A 13,909-nucleotide genomic window follows, 5' to 3' on the forward strand; every position below is an offset into this window, starting at 1 on the left:
TCTGCCTTTTATTATTCTCCCATCCTGCCATGCTAATACTCCCCCCCCCCAATGGCTACAGAAATGGTGCAACTTGTCTTGCTCCTGATCTTAAGGGGGAATTTTTTTTAATGCTTCCTTATTGAAATGATTTCTATTTTTTTTTTAGATAGTTTTTATGAGGGCAAGGAAATTCTGTTCTGATCTTAGGTTCTGAATTTTTATCCTAAGAAGGCACTGAACATTACTAAGTGATTTTTTCCCTTGCATCTACAGAATTTATCATATGAATTTTCTCCTGTATTTTGCTAATGATTTGGTGATGACATTTACAGGTATTCAATGTGAAACTACTTTTGCATATCTGGAATAAACTCAGATTGGTAACTGAGTTTTATCTGTTAAAAAAAAATACACTTACAAATTCAGATTTCCAATAATTCTGTTTAAGATTTTGATGTGTATTTTAATGAACGAAATAGGTTTATAATTTTCTTCACAAACTCTTTTGGTATTAGGGTTGTATTGGTCTTATTGGAATGACTTGGAGAAATAGTTCTTTTTCCATTCTCTTGAAAGGTAGGTAGTGTGATACGATCCTTGAAAGTTTAGTTTAAGAGAATTCAGCTCTAAAATCACCTGGATCAGTTTTTTTCTCCATGGGAAGATTTTAAACCACTGATTATGTATCTGTAATAGTTATCATATTATTTAGGTTTCCTATTTCTTCTTGAGTGAGTTTTGGTGAATTCTATTTTTCTAGGAATTTGTCAACTTCTAAGTTTTCAAATTTACTGGTAAAAAGTTCATAGTTAACTCTTTTTAAAAAGTCTATACACACTTTATTGTGTTTGCAGCTGTGTCCACTTTTGTATTTCAGTATTATTTATTTGTGCCATCTTTATTTTCCTGTTCACTATCAAGTAGAATGTCTCTTTTTCTTAATCTTTTCAAAGTATCAGCTTCTGATTTCTTTGATTCTATTGTAACTGTTTTCTGATTTATTGATTTTTGTTCTTATCGGCCCTAATTCTAATTCTTATCTCCTTAGTTTCTTTGTTGATTCTAATATTCCTTTCCTATTTTTTAAGTTAAATGCATAGCTACTCCATTTTCAGCTTTTGTTCTTTTCTAACATAAGCATTTATAAAGATAAATTTCCCTTTAAATATCAATTTCATTGCAATTCCACAGATTTTGATTGGTGGTATTTCCATTATCATTGAGTTGGTGAGCATTTTAAACTTCTAGTATGATTTCTTCTTTGTCCTACTGCTTTTTTAAAAGGATGGATAATTTAAAATGCATGGAGGGTTTTATATACATATAAAGTATATTTATATATTAAGAATTTATTTTGTATTATTTATTTCTAAATTAATTGCACTGTGGTCAGAGAAAATGGTCTCCAGGATATTGATTCTTTGAAATGTGTTAACCTGTACTTTGCAGTCTAGTACATGTTCAGTTTTTGTGTTTGTGTATTCCACAGCATGCAGTGTTCATTAAAGCATGCTTAAGTTGTTCAAATCTGCAATTAATTTTTTATATCCATGAATTATTAATTGAGAAAGGTATTTAAAAATTTTCTAATATGACAGAAAATCTGTCAATATTCTCTAGTTTGGTTAAATTTTGATGTATATATTTTAAGTCTGTGCATTCAAGTTTAAAACTGCTACATTTTACTAGTAAATTGGACTTACTACATAGTGACCTTCACTCTCCCCATTAATGCTTTTTCTGTCTTTAAGTCTAAATTGCTAATGTTAGTATAATTAGTCCATTTTCTTTTGGTTAGTGTTTCCCTGAAATATCATTTTCTGCCCTTTTACTTTCAATCTTTCTGTATATTAATGCTTTAAGTGTGTCTTTTGTAAACAGCATTTAACTTTAAAAAAATCCAACTGATTTGAAGCTTTTCTTTCACAAGCAGAGAGTAAGCAATTTATATTTATTACAGGACTTTTTCTTACATCCTGCCTTTTTTTTTTTTTTTTTAAATTATTTATTTATTTATTTATTTTTTGGCTGTGTTGGGTCTTCGTTTCTGTGCGAGGGCTTCCTCTAGTTGTGGCAAACGGGGGCCACTCCTCATCGCAGTGCGCGGGCCTCTCACCATCACGGCCTCTCTTGTTGCGGAGCACAGGCTCCAGACGCGCAGGCTCAGTAGTTATCGCACGGGCTTAGTTGCTCCGCGGCATGTGGGATCTTCCCAGACCAGGGCTCGAACCCGTGTCCCCTGCATTGGCAGGCAGATTCTCAACCACTGCGCCACCAGGGAAGCCCACATCCTGCTTTTTTCATCTCTATTTTTCTTCCCTTTTTTATGCTTTTTCTTCCTTTTTATTTTTTTACTGTTATTTGGATTGACTTTAAATGTTATTTTTCCATGTCTTAAATTCCTTTTTTCCTCTTCTACTGGTTTCCAATACATATACTCTGTATTTATTCTTGTAGTTGTTACCCTTGAAATTTTACCATACAAATTTAACTTATGTCAACAGTTAACTTTCAGACCTCTCCCAAACTATACACTTCAACTCTGATCTTCCCCCATCATCTTCTCCCATCAACTGAAATACTACTGCTGTCCAGCATTTTAGTTCTGTCCCCCTCACCACTTGACTTCTATTTTTTTTTAATCAAATTACTGGTTTTATTATTGTAGGCTATCAATGCAAGTAGCTGATGATTTTCAAATGTGTTTCTGTTTATACATATACCTGTACATCTAACTACAATTCAGGATACTTTCCTTAAACTTGTAAGTTAAATATCCAAGTGCCTCCTGCCATCTACAATGCATGTCTAACTGGCACTTAAAATTTCAAAAAGGAGTTCCTACTTCCCAGTCCTCTCCTCAGGCTTCCTCATCTCAGTCAACAACATTAATATCTACCCAATGCTCCAACCAAAAAACCTAGGCATAACTGACTGATTTCTCCCTCATATCACACCCAATCTTTCCTAATATTTATAACTCAAAAATATTCTCAAACCTGTTCACCTTTTTAAATTCTCACTACCATCCCCTCACAGCCTAATCCACTCTCATCCTCTTTTTCACTTTAGTCCCTTTCCAATTCGATCTCCACAAAGCTGTTAGAGTGATCTTTTAAAAATATGTGTCAAATCAGTTAATTCCCCACTTAAAATTTCACTGCTCTCTGAATAAATTCCAGATGCTACATGTCCTGCATAGTCTGGTTCCTGCCAACTTCATCTCATATTACTGTTCTTTCCACTCATCTGCTTCAGCCCCACTACCTTCTTACATGCCAAGCCCTTTCCTTTTCAGTACCTCTGCTCTCATCTTTCTTTTTGCCTAGAAAGCTCTCCTTCAACTAACTGCTAATTCTCATCTTTTAGACATCAGCTCAAAAGTCAATTCCTAAGAGAAGTCCTCCCTGATCACTTTAATTAATGTAAGCCCCTGTCAGTTACTTTATCACATTAGTGTTCTATTCCCTTCACAGTAATTACCAGTTTGTAATTTATCATATTTGTATCTTGTTTATTACCTGCCTCTCCCACCATAATGTAAACTTCATGGGAGAATCTTATTTGTCTTGTGCACTGATATTATCCCAGGATCCAGTACCATGCTTGGCACATACTATATGCTCAATAAATATTTGTTGCATGAATAGTTACTATCACAAATTACATATGAAAAATTTAATAAAACTTAGTAAACTAACTAATAGTGATTAGAGATGATCAAACATAAAGTTAGGAAGAGGAAAAAAATGCCACCTCAACCTACCACTATCAAAACTAATTATGTTCTTACATTTCTTTCTTTACAAATTTTCTAATATGCTTTATTTCCGGAGTTTCTTACAGAAGTAATCTGAAACTGGAAATTTATACTTTTTGAGAAGTAAAAATTTTAATGTCTAAGTTGAAATAGTTTTTTCCTAAGAAAACATATTTACCAAAATAGGTCCCTTGAGAGACTAAATCAGAACCAATTATCATAGAAAAAAAATTTAATTATCAAAGAAATACTCCCTCGTAACAAAACACCAAGCCTAGAAGGTTTCACAAGCAAATACTAACAGCCTTTAAAGGAATAAATAGCTATTTAAACACCAAAAGATACACACACACACACACACACACAAAATATATATATATATATATATATATATATATATATATGGTCTTTTAGCAAAGCGAGTATCAAACTTATCAAGAAAAATAATTTAAAAAAACACAAAACCTAACCAGAACACAGCTAGAGACAATTCATACTTACAGGTCTCAATATAAAAATCCTATGTAGAATATTAGCAAACAGAATCTAGCAGCTCATTAAAACAACAATAAACCATGACTATGTGATCATGTTGGGTTAATTAAGTAGAAGTAAGGGTGGTTGAATATTAGGAAATCTAGTAACAGAATAATTGTTCATGACCATTAGGCCAAAAGTAAAAAATCATTATATCATTTCCATTGGTGCTAACAAGAGTTTAATAAAATTCAACAAACATTCTTGCCAGAAACCTATAAAATACAAACAGGGTAAAATTTCCTTAGTGTGATTGGGATTGACATATATACACTAATATGTATAGAATAGATAACTAATGAGAACCTGCTGTATAGCAGAGGGAACTCTACTCAATGTTCTGTGGTGACCTAAATGGGAAGAAAATCCAGAAAAAGAGGGGATATATGTATACATATAGCTGATTCACTTTGCTGTACAGCAGAAACTAACACAACATTGTAAAGCAACGATACCCCAATTTAAAAAAAATTTGTTTTTAAATTTCCCTGGTGTGATTTAAGACAAAAAAAATTGTGCATATGTGTTTGTATATGTATGAAATCAACCTAAAACCCAGAATCATTCTTACTAGGGAAATACTAGCAGAGCAAGGGCTGGTAAACTATGGCCCACAGGTTATTTCCAGCTTGCCACCTGGTTTTATAAATAAAATTTTGCTGGAAGACAGTTACACCCATTCATTTACATACTGTCTATGGCTACTTTTACACTATAACAGTAGAACTGAGTAGCTCCAACAGAGACTGACACACAAAGCTGTAAATATTTACTATTTGGCCCTTCATAATATAAATTTGACAAGCCCTGCACTAGAGCATTCCCATTAAAGTTAGGAAAAGACAAAGATATATATCATCAACCACTAATTTCTGGAGATATCATCCAATGCAATTAGTGAGAAATATTAATACTTCAACTTTTACAACTGCCTGCATTTCCATGAAAAAAATCACTGATTTCCCTCTGAGGGCTTCCCTTCTCCCTTGCTATTATCTTCACTGAAGAGCAATGGCAGCTCTGATTCACTCATACCTGACTTACCAAAATGATCTTTTAAATGTCCAAGGTTTCTTTAATAAAGCAAAATGGAAACACATACTGTATCTAAGACAAGACACTGTCATTACCAGTATTTTCAATTTAATTGTTCTTTGGAAAATACCGAAAGCATAACAAAATTCAGCAGGATCTACTGGTCCTACATAGGGCTTGTAAATGCAATTAATACCATATCCAACATCTGAATGTGATGCATAACACTCTTGTGCAGTATGCATAAAAATAACAACTCTTACTGTTAACATACCCTTCCTGAAGAGATAATTCTTGGTTTTCCTCTTCGGGACCACTGCTATCACTTTGTAGTTCAGGTTCATTCTCATCTTTTCCTGGCAGAGTCTCCCAGCTTTCATCACTTGAGGACTGATCTTTTTCCATACCAGAAAATCGATGAGGCAAAGAGGCAGACCATTCTCCGTCACTGCATTCTGAACTGCAAATTTAGAACAGAAATATACTGTCATTACAAGTGCATTTATCATTTGGAGTGTTAACCAGCCATCATGGTAGAGAGTGGAGTACTGATGCTCTACATGTTTCATGAGGTGCCAATTAAATTTTAACATATTTTAAAAATAAATACAGAGATAAATATTCAGCAGAATGTAACTTTTTCAAATGAATATAGCATATGGCAAGTTATGAAATTATCAATTTATTATTTTCTTCATTAAAGTAACTAATTCCGTGGTGCTTAGACACAGGTTCTTTATATTTTAGACATACTTCTACACAAAATTTTCAGTAATTTATTCGGTAATGCCAGATTAAATGCTATCTGGAATAAATAATAGAGTTATTACTCACCTGACTTAAAACAACTTTCTAATTACATACTGACAACTGATACCATATCCTCTATGAATACATTTTCACTATTACCATGTTTTAAAAGCTTACTTTTCTCTTCCTTTTACAAAAAATACTTTACAATGGAGAGAGATTCAATTCATAAAAAGCAGCACTGACAAATCTTTACTGAAGTCCTTTGGTAGGACTGTGAACACAAAATAAATTTCAACTCAAGAGAATATTTAGATAAGGAATGAAAAAGTGTGATAAAAGGGTTAATAAAAAAATCTCCGAAGAATTACTTTTAGATAGTATACGTATTTAACTTTGGTTAATTTGGTTACATTCAACAACTCGCAAAGCATCAGACATCTTATATTACCAGAAGGTAAAATATTACTTAACAGTGTTGAAAATAAATCTTAAATGCTTTTTCTAACCATATCAACCATTCTGGTCAAGAATTCTCTTAAAGATATTACCTTTTGTGCACTGACTTTTAAGAAACCCAAAAATAACAAAATTTAATTTACTTTTTTGAAAGGAAGTGATAATTGGTATTGTCTCCTTCTCCAGGCAGATAAACCCAAGAGATCAAGATGCAATTAACAAAGAGCAGCATTAATCTGAGCTCTGAGAAATTAGCAGAAGTAAAAAAAATAAAATCAACTTCCAATTTTCAGGGCCCAAACATCCTGGAGAAGAAATAGAACATAGCCCTGGCATAGCAAATAAAAGGTGTTCCTTCACTGGGTGTGAGCCAGAACTGCTTATATTCTGTAAAATTTTCTGTGACCCAAAGAATAATCTAAGATCAAGTAAATCATTTCCAGACTTGTATCAGTGTCAAAATCTAACACAGAAAATAGTTTTAAAGGAGCTTACTGAGCTAACTTTCCTTGACTATGAAGCTTCTCAAATTCACAGCTAAATTACCAACTCCAGTTCTGAAATGTTTTTAAGAAGTAGGGTTGGATTTCTGGATTAATTTCTGGCAATTTTTAACATCCTTACTTAAAAGCGAATTTCAGTTTTTAAACATTTCTCTCAGAGATTGATCCTGTCCAGAAAGATAACATATGAAACTTCTGAACTTTTCTGAATTAATGAAATAACTGATGGAATATCTCCAAATTTCAATAGAAAAAGAATGTCTATGATAAACAGTCAACATATTTAAGAAGCTTATGTTAAGGACTGGCAAACTATAGCCTTTTAGCCAAATCTGGCCCTGCTGCCTGTTTTGTTTGTTTGTTTGTTTTATGGTATGTGAGCTAAAAATGTTTTTTTTTACCTATTTATATTGGATTTTGCCTCTTAGTTAGCAAAACCTAAAATATTTACTATCTGGCCCCTTAAGAAAGTTTGCAGACCCCTGGCCTACATCATTATTACTCATTACACATAACACTCACCTCAAAGTAGATAACTTTTAAATATATATCCCCAGCCCTGATCACCATACTAAGCTTTCATAACCACTAACTGCCCACCAAACATTTTTAGATTTTCAGCCTCCTTTTAAAAATTGTATTTTTATAACAAAATTCATCTGCCATTTAAGTCCCTTTCTTGATATTCTATCTAATGGTATTATCCTGCCCTTAAGCTGGAAACCACATATCTGTGACTCTTCACAAAGTCCCCACATTTAAGTCCTTTTGTACTTTCCATTCTTTCTGTTCAATGGCTCTTATATCCTAGCTCCTTGTTCTCCATTTCCCCTAAAAAACCTTGGTTCAAGTGCTTTTCTCCAAACCTAGATTGAGACAATCAATTATTAACTGGTGTCCCTAAACTTAATCCCAACTCCCTCAACTCACTTAAGGAACGCATTCTGAATATCCCTATCACTTCCATTTATATCAAACAGTACATTTATAACATTACTCCAAAAATCTTCAACAGTTCCTCTCTACTAAAGCTGCATTTCATAAACTTAAGCCATTTGCCTACAGTCCTCACAATTTTTGCTACAGCTGTACATTAACACTGTGTCTTAAGGTACAGCAGTTGAGAACACAAGTTCTGGAGTCAGCTGGCCTGGATTTGAAAGCACCAGTTATTAGCTGTGAAAAAGTTACTTAACCTCTCTGTACCTTTATTGCCTCACCTATCAGGTAAATATAATAGTATCCACTATCTCACTGAGTTCATTTGAGGAATAAATGAGTTAATATATAGAAAACATTCTAACAGTGCTTAGTAAATAATGTCATCAGCAACTATTATCAAATCTTCTTTTTAAACAACAGTCTTTTTTTCACTCAAATACATTTTAGTTATCTCTTTAATAACTGTTTGAGGACAAGATCTTGAGTTTAAAAGAACCTTTCAGCCGTGCCAGCACATTTTAACCTTAGGCCTAATTGTTCTGAAGAGAGGTGTGCTATCTCCTGACCACTTCTTATAGTACTTGAGGTTTTTTTGCAGAGTTTTTCTGTCCCTAGGCCTTAACCTTTGCTTAAAAGGTAAAAAACCTTACCAAAGATAAAAATGTCAGGACAACTTTTTTGTTGTTGTTGATGACTTTGGGAGAATAAAAGGAATATTGGTTATATAGTTGATTACGATTTGATATACTTAAAAAGGATTTATTGAAATCCTCCCAGGGGTTTCATCCATAAAGTTCCAAATTTGATGTGCTAGCTATATTTTTTTTGATTCACATTAATATAAATATATAATGATAAAAATTAAAAACACTTGTCTGTGTGCCACTTTATTTTACCCACTTTAAAAAATACTGGCCTACAGAAAAAAAAAAGTTTGAACTTCGAATGGCACTTATGATTTACTACAGCTGATCCCAGTTATGAGTACATCCTTACATCCAACTCTTTCCTTCCAATATGCTCTATTCCAAATGCTGTCCCCCCAATACGAATTTTTATCACAACTATTCCTCCCACCACCAAGAATGTCTTCACAATCACTTCACCTTTTTTCCCATTTCAGGACCAGATCACTCTTTCAAGACCTTCCTCTACAACACTGCTTCTTTTGTTTTTCAATTAATTCATGGACTAGCCTTCTTATTCGTTCAGTCTAAACCACTAAAGTGCAGCTGCTTCTTTAACACTGCATTTAGAAGTATTTTTCTAAGTGCAAAATCACAGTTCCTTTTCCCAGAAAAGCATCTAAGGAGATCTGTCTGAATTGTGAAGTACCTGTAAGCTCTTGGAAGTTAACTAAGACTGTGCTATCGAACGACTTTACATAGAGAACTTTCAGTGATATCAGTTTATTTAAAAAGGGCCAACAATTAATCGTCTTTAAAGTACGTTCCCCAGAAATTAATACACATTTGTGATATAAGTGATAGAAAGTAATATATCAATAATTTCCGATTAATATTTCATTCTGAACATTATTATCTATGACAAATTTCAAACTTAATGTCTATTACTAATTTGTAGCTCTAAAAGTCCAAACTGGCTCAGAGGGCTAGTCAGAGGAAACTACGAATTGATGGCTAAGATTTTTTACTATGAAAAACAAAAAACCTACCACAGGCAATTTCTTTACTGAAGAAACAAAATACTACATTTAACATCAGGTGAAAGTTCCATCTACAACATATGATAGCCTTTTTCACCGTGGCAGTGGAACACCACAATGGCAAGAGCAAGCTTTGAAGTCTGATAGAGTTTAGGTTAGGATCTGCTCAGTACTTACTAGTATAAGCCTGCGCAATGAATGAACTTGCCTGAGCTCACTTTTCCTCATCTGTAAAATGAGGATATTAATATTTACTTTTCAGGTCTACAGTGCTGTTTAAATGAATACCACAGATAAAATGTTTTGTACAATTTTTGGAAAATGGTAAACATTTAATAAAGGTAGTTACTTCTTTCATTATATAAGCTGTTTGCTTAGAAATTTCATTTGGATTTCCTACCAGCACACCACCATTTTCCTCTTTTCTCTACCAAAGAAAATCTACTTGACATCCTCTGGTCTGTCTTACTGAATAGCAGTATGAGCCTCCTGGTCACCCAACAGCTTTATACCAGAGGTCAGCAAATTATGCCCTGGAGCAGGAGCCAAATCCGGCTACCTGTCTGTTTTTTTAGTGGCCCGGAAGCTAAGGATGTTTTTTTCATTTTAACATGGTCATACAAGTATCCACATAATATCCTCAATGTTGCCTTTTGGTCCACAAAGCCTAAAATATTTACTATCTGGTAAACCTTTTTAAAAAAGTTTGCAGACCCCAAAGAAGACGCAGCAAAGAAGCATCGAACATAGGTCAATGGAAGAGAAACCATGGAGCAGAAAAGGGTGAGCAAACAGCTCAATGGTAGCACTGAAGTCAAAGAAAATGGGTAGAGAAAAAAATCAATTGGCTATGGAAATTGGGAGGTCACTGTTAACATGGGAGAATATAGAAATAATACAGGGAGTTAGATTTTGAGGCATTTAATAATAGTGGATAGTGAAGGAATAGAAGCAGTAGATGTGGAACATTTATTCTGAAAATTCAGCAGTGGAAGAGAAAATATAAACAGGCAAATAGTTAAAAGAGGGAGCAAGATCAATGAAGGCTGCCCCCAGGATTTAGAAAATTTAGAGAAGGAACCCAGGAGTAAAGGTAACAGATATGTAAGGTGTCAGATATGACTGCAGGCACAGAATGAGAAAAAGTCAGCTCTCTTCATTGAAGAAGAAATTTAAAATAGGAACCAATACCAACATATTCAAATATGTTAGTATGTTAATATGTATTCTGATGGAGGAGAGGAAAACAAGAAAGTTCACATTTAATTATTTCAGTATCTCCAGGAAAGCAGAGACAAAATTATCTACTAAGAATGACAGGAGTATAAGGAACTAAAAGCAAAAAGAGAAAAGATTTTAAAATAACCTTTCAAGGAGAAGAAGCAACAGAACAAACAGGACACAAAATGGTCATGGACTAGCGAGGACCCATTTGTTCTTGATTATAAAAGCGTATGAGTTAAACATTTAAAATTTTTCAAAGTAAAAACTAAAATACCACTGTGACTTTTATATGGTCTTTCATTAGTACTGTCTCCCATTAACATTTAGAGCTATATGCAAGAGCAGAAAACTATAACTTACTCAAGTATTACACTCTTTACAGATTCAATTGTGAATCGAAAAACCTTTTTCACGTAAATAAAATTATATGTGGTTTCTAGACAAAACATTTTATGTACAAATCTAGGTAGAAATAAGATACAGAAGTAAAACCAGCCAAAAGCAACCTCTTATTCCCTAGTCCCCCAAGGAATTGGTTTGTCTTCTCTGATATTTATCACATCCACAAAAACTCAACTATATAGGAGCTTAGGGAAGAGTGAAATTTTAGATAATTTTCTTATCTGACCAGCTGTGGATCAAAAACACTTTCTGAATTTTATTGAAAATACTCTGGAAGGAAATTATATTAAAACATATTATATAATTCTCTGCATTTTCCAAAATAGTATACTAAACATAATCTAAGCAGTTTGGGACTTTTTACTAGTACTAACACTGAACTATGTTGTAATAAAGTAATACAAATGGAAGCTGTTCAAATCTATGTCTACTTAATTTAGTAAATAAGGCCCAAATGGTTTGTTTTTTTGGCTGTGCCATGCAGGTTGTGGGACCTTAGTTCCCTGACCAGGGATCGGACCTGAGCCCTTGGCAGTACCACGGGACCTCCAGGTAAGTCCCTGGTTTATCTTTTTGAATTGTGCCTGCCTTTTACAACTTCCTGATCTTTTCCCCTAATATCAAAATGCTGTAATCTATGACTCCCTAAGCATGCCTGAGGAACGAAGTTATTTATCCCCAATTTACTCCTTTTAAACTTCTATGAACTTGGAAACAAGATAAAAAGTTTTCCTAAAATATTAGAGTGTGTGCTTAAAGATCTTTGTTTTGGCTGTTCATAGATGTTTTACTTGTTGGGAGATAGCAAGATCAGAGGAGCTTTCTTCATGGCTTTCAGTGAACATATAGGAGAGGAAAGGAGCTTAATTTAGCCTCATGATAATTATCTGTATATTCTGTCTTCCTCATAAGGCTGGTGAACACCAAGGCAAAAGGAATCATCATTATTTGTATTTACAGAGTACCTGAAACAAAATGTGACCCCTGGGAGGATTTCAATAAATCCTTTTTAAGTATATCAAATCGTAATCAACTATATAACCAATATTCCTTTTATTCTCCCAAAGTCATCAACAACAACAACAAAGTTGTCCTGACATTTTTATCTTTGGTAAGGTTTTTTACCTTTTAAGCAAGGTTAAGGCCTAGGGACAGAAAAACTCTGCAAAAAAACCTCAAGTACTATAAGAAGTGGTCAGGAGATAGCACACCTCTCTTCAGAACAATTAGGCCTAAGGTTAAAATGTGCTGGCATGGCTGAAAGGTTCTTTTAAACTCAAGATCTTGTCCTCAAACAGTTATTAAAGTTCTCAGGGTATATTTCAAAAGAGCAGGGTATTAACCTAACTCTCTGGTCTAATTCCACGTCTGGTAATTATATGCTGCCTGTTAAAATTCCCCTTGCAGTTCTAATTTAATAAGGTGGCGTTCAGTTCTCCTCAAACAGCTCAGAGCAATGCAACCAGCTATAATGCTTATCCCATAAAGTGTAATGTTTCAGATGTGATTAAGTGATCATTTAGAATTTTTCAGGGAATCAGGTCATACATTCATTAAAATATTTTTCCACTTGTAAAGAATAAACTATATACTTTTCAAGTGGCCAAAAATTCCTATACCTTGAAATGTCACAGTAAATTTTAGTTTATGTTCTTTATAAGAGAGTTCTATTTGTAGCTATTATAATACTAACATGACAAGAAAACTCTTCAAATATATCATCTTCAAGTTTTACAAAGCAGAGAAAATGCAAAAAAACCCTAACAGACTCAAAGCAGAAGCTATTTATACTTTCCTTCTCAAGGTACTGGTGGGAGAGTCACTGTGTTTCCCCACTTCTCCAATCTGCAAACACCAGAACTTAGCAGAACTACAGTAAAACATTAGGAAGATGAACAAGTGGCAAAATGAAACTAAACCGGAGTGTACAGCTACGAAATTTCAACATTTATCTGGTGCCATATTACAAGGCATTCTGGAACTTTGATCTTTTGCAGAGAGTAAGGGTAGAGGAACTGGAAACAGTAGCACAGAAATAGAATTACTCCCCAAGATCGTACAGGCTATTGAAATGAGGACCTAAAACATATCTTAAGGCTTACAGATGCATATATAAGCAGAATCCTAGGTAAAATTGTTATCCTTGATGAGAGCCTTAAAAAACAAACAAACAAAAACAAAACAGTAAGTGTTTCTGGCATTTCAATGTGTCTTAAAGAATACTCTAAAATTAGTTCCATCATTTAAGTACACCCCAACTACAGGTTCTGTAAGTCAATATATTACTAAAAAGTCAAAAGAAAAAAAAGTTTCTCTTAACTGTGTTTTTCTCATCTGTATATTCTGTTTATAAAAAATCTGTCAGTTTTCAGAGTACTGACATTATCACTCAAGGAAAAAACTTATAAATAAATATACTAAGACAACACCCTATAACCCTTAAAAGTCCAGAATCATTCTAGGCAAAGAAAATATTGCTACTATTAACAACAACAACAACAACAAAATCAATTTAAAAACCAAGAGCCGAAAACACTCTCATTTACCACTGCAACAAAAAGAATAAAATACCTAGGAATAAACCTACCTAAGGAGACAAAAGACCTGTATGCAGAAAATTATAAGACACTGATGAAAGAAATTAAAGAT

At 33.7% G+C, this 13,909-nt stretch overlaps 1 protein-coding gene across 2 annotated transcripts in view; it reads right to left on the minus strand.

Moving 5' to 3' along the window:
* Positions 1-13,909, minus strand: part of PJA2 (praja ring finger ubiquitin ligase 2) — a 365,369-nt gene that overhangs the window by 32,020 nt on the left and 319,440 nt on the right. For both annotated transcript variants that reach the window (XM_059916871.1, XM_059916870.1), the window contains one exon: positions 5,589-5,774. In XM_059916871.1, coding sequence (XP_059772854.1) covers positions 5,589-5,774 — 186 coding nt within the window. The remainder of the gene's footprint in view (positions 1-5,588; positions 5,775-13,909) is intronic.

This window comes from Balaenoptera ricei, chromosome 3 (assembly GCF_028023285.1).
Source record: "Balaenoptera ricei isolate mBalRic1 chromosome 3, mBalRic1.hap2, whole genome shotgun sequence".
NCBI classification, from domain to species: Eukaryota; Metazoa; Chordata; class Mammalia; order Artiodactyla; family Balaenopteridae; genus Balaenoptera; species Balaenoptera ricei.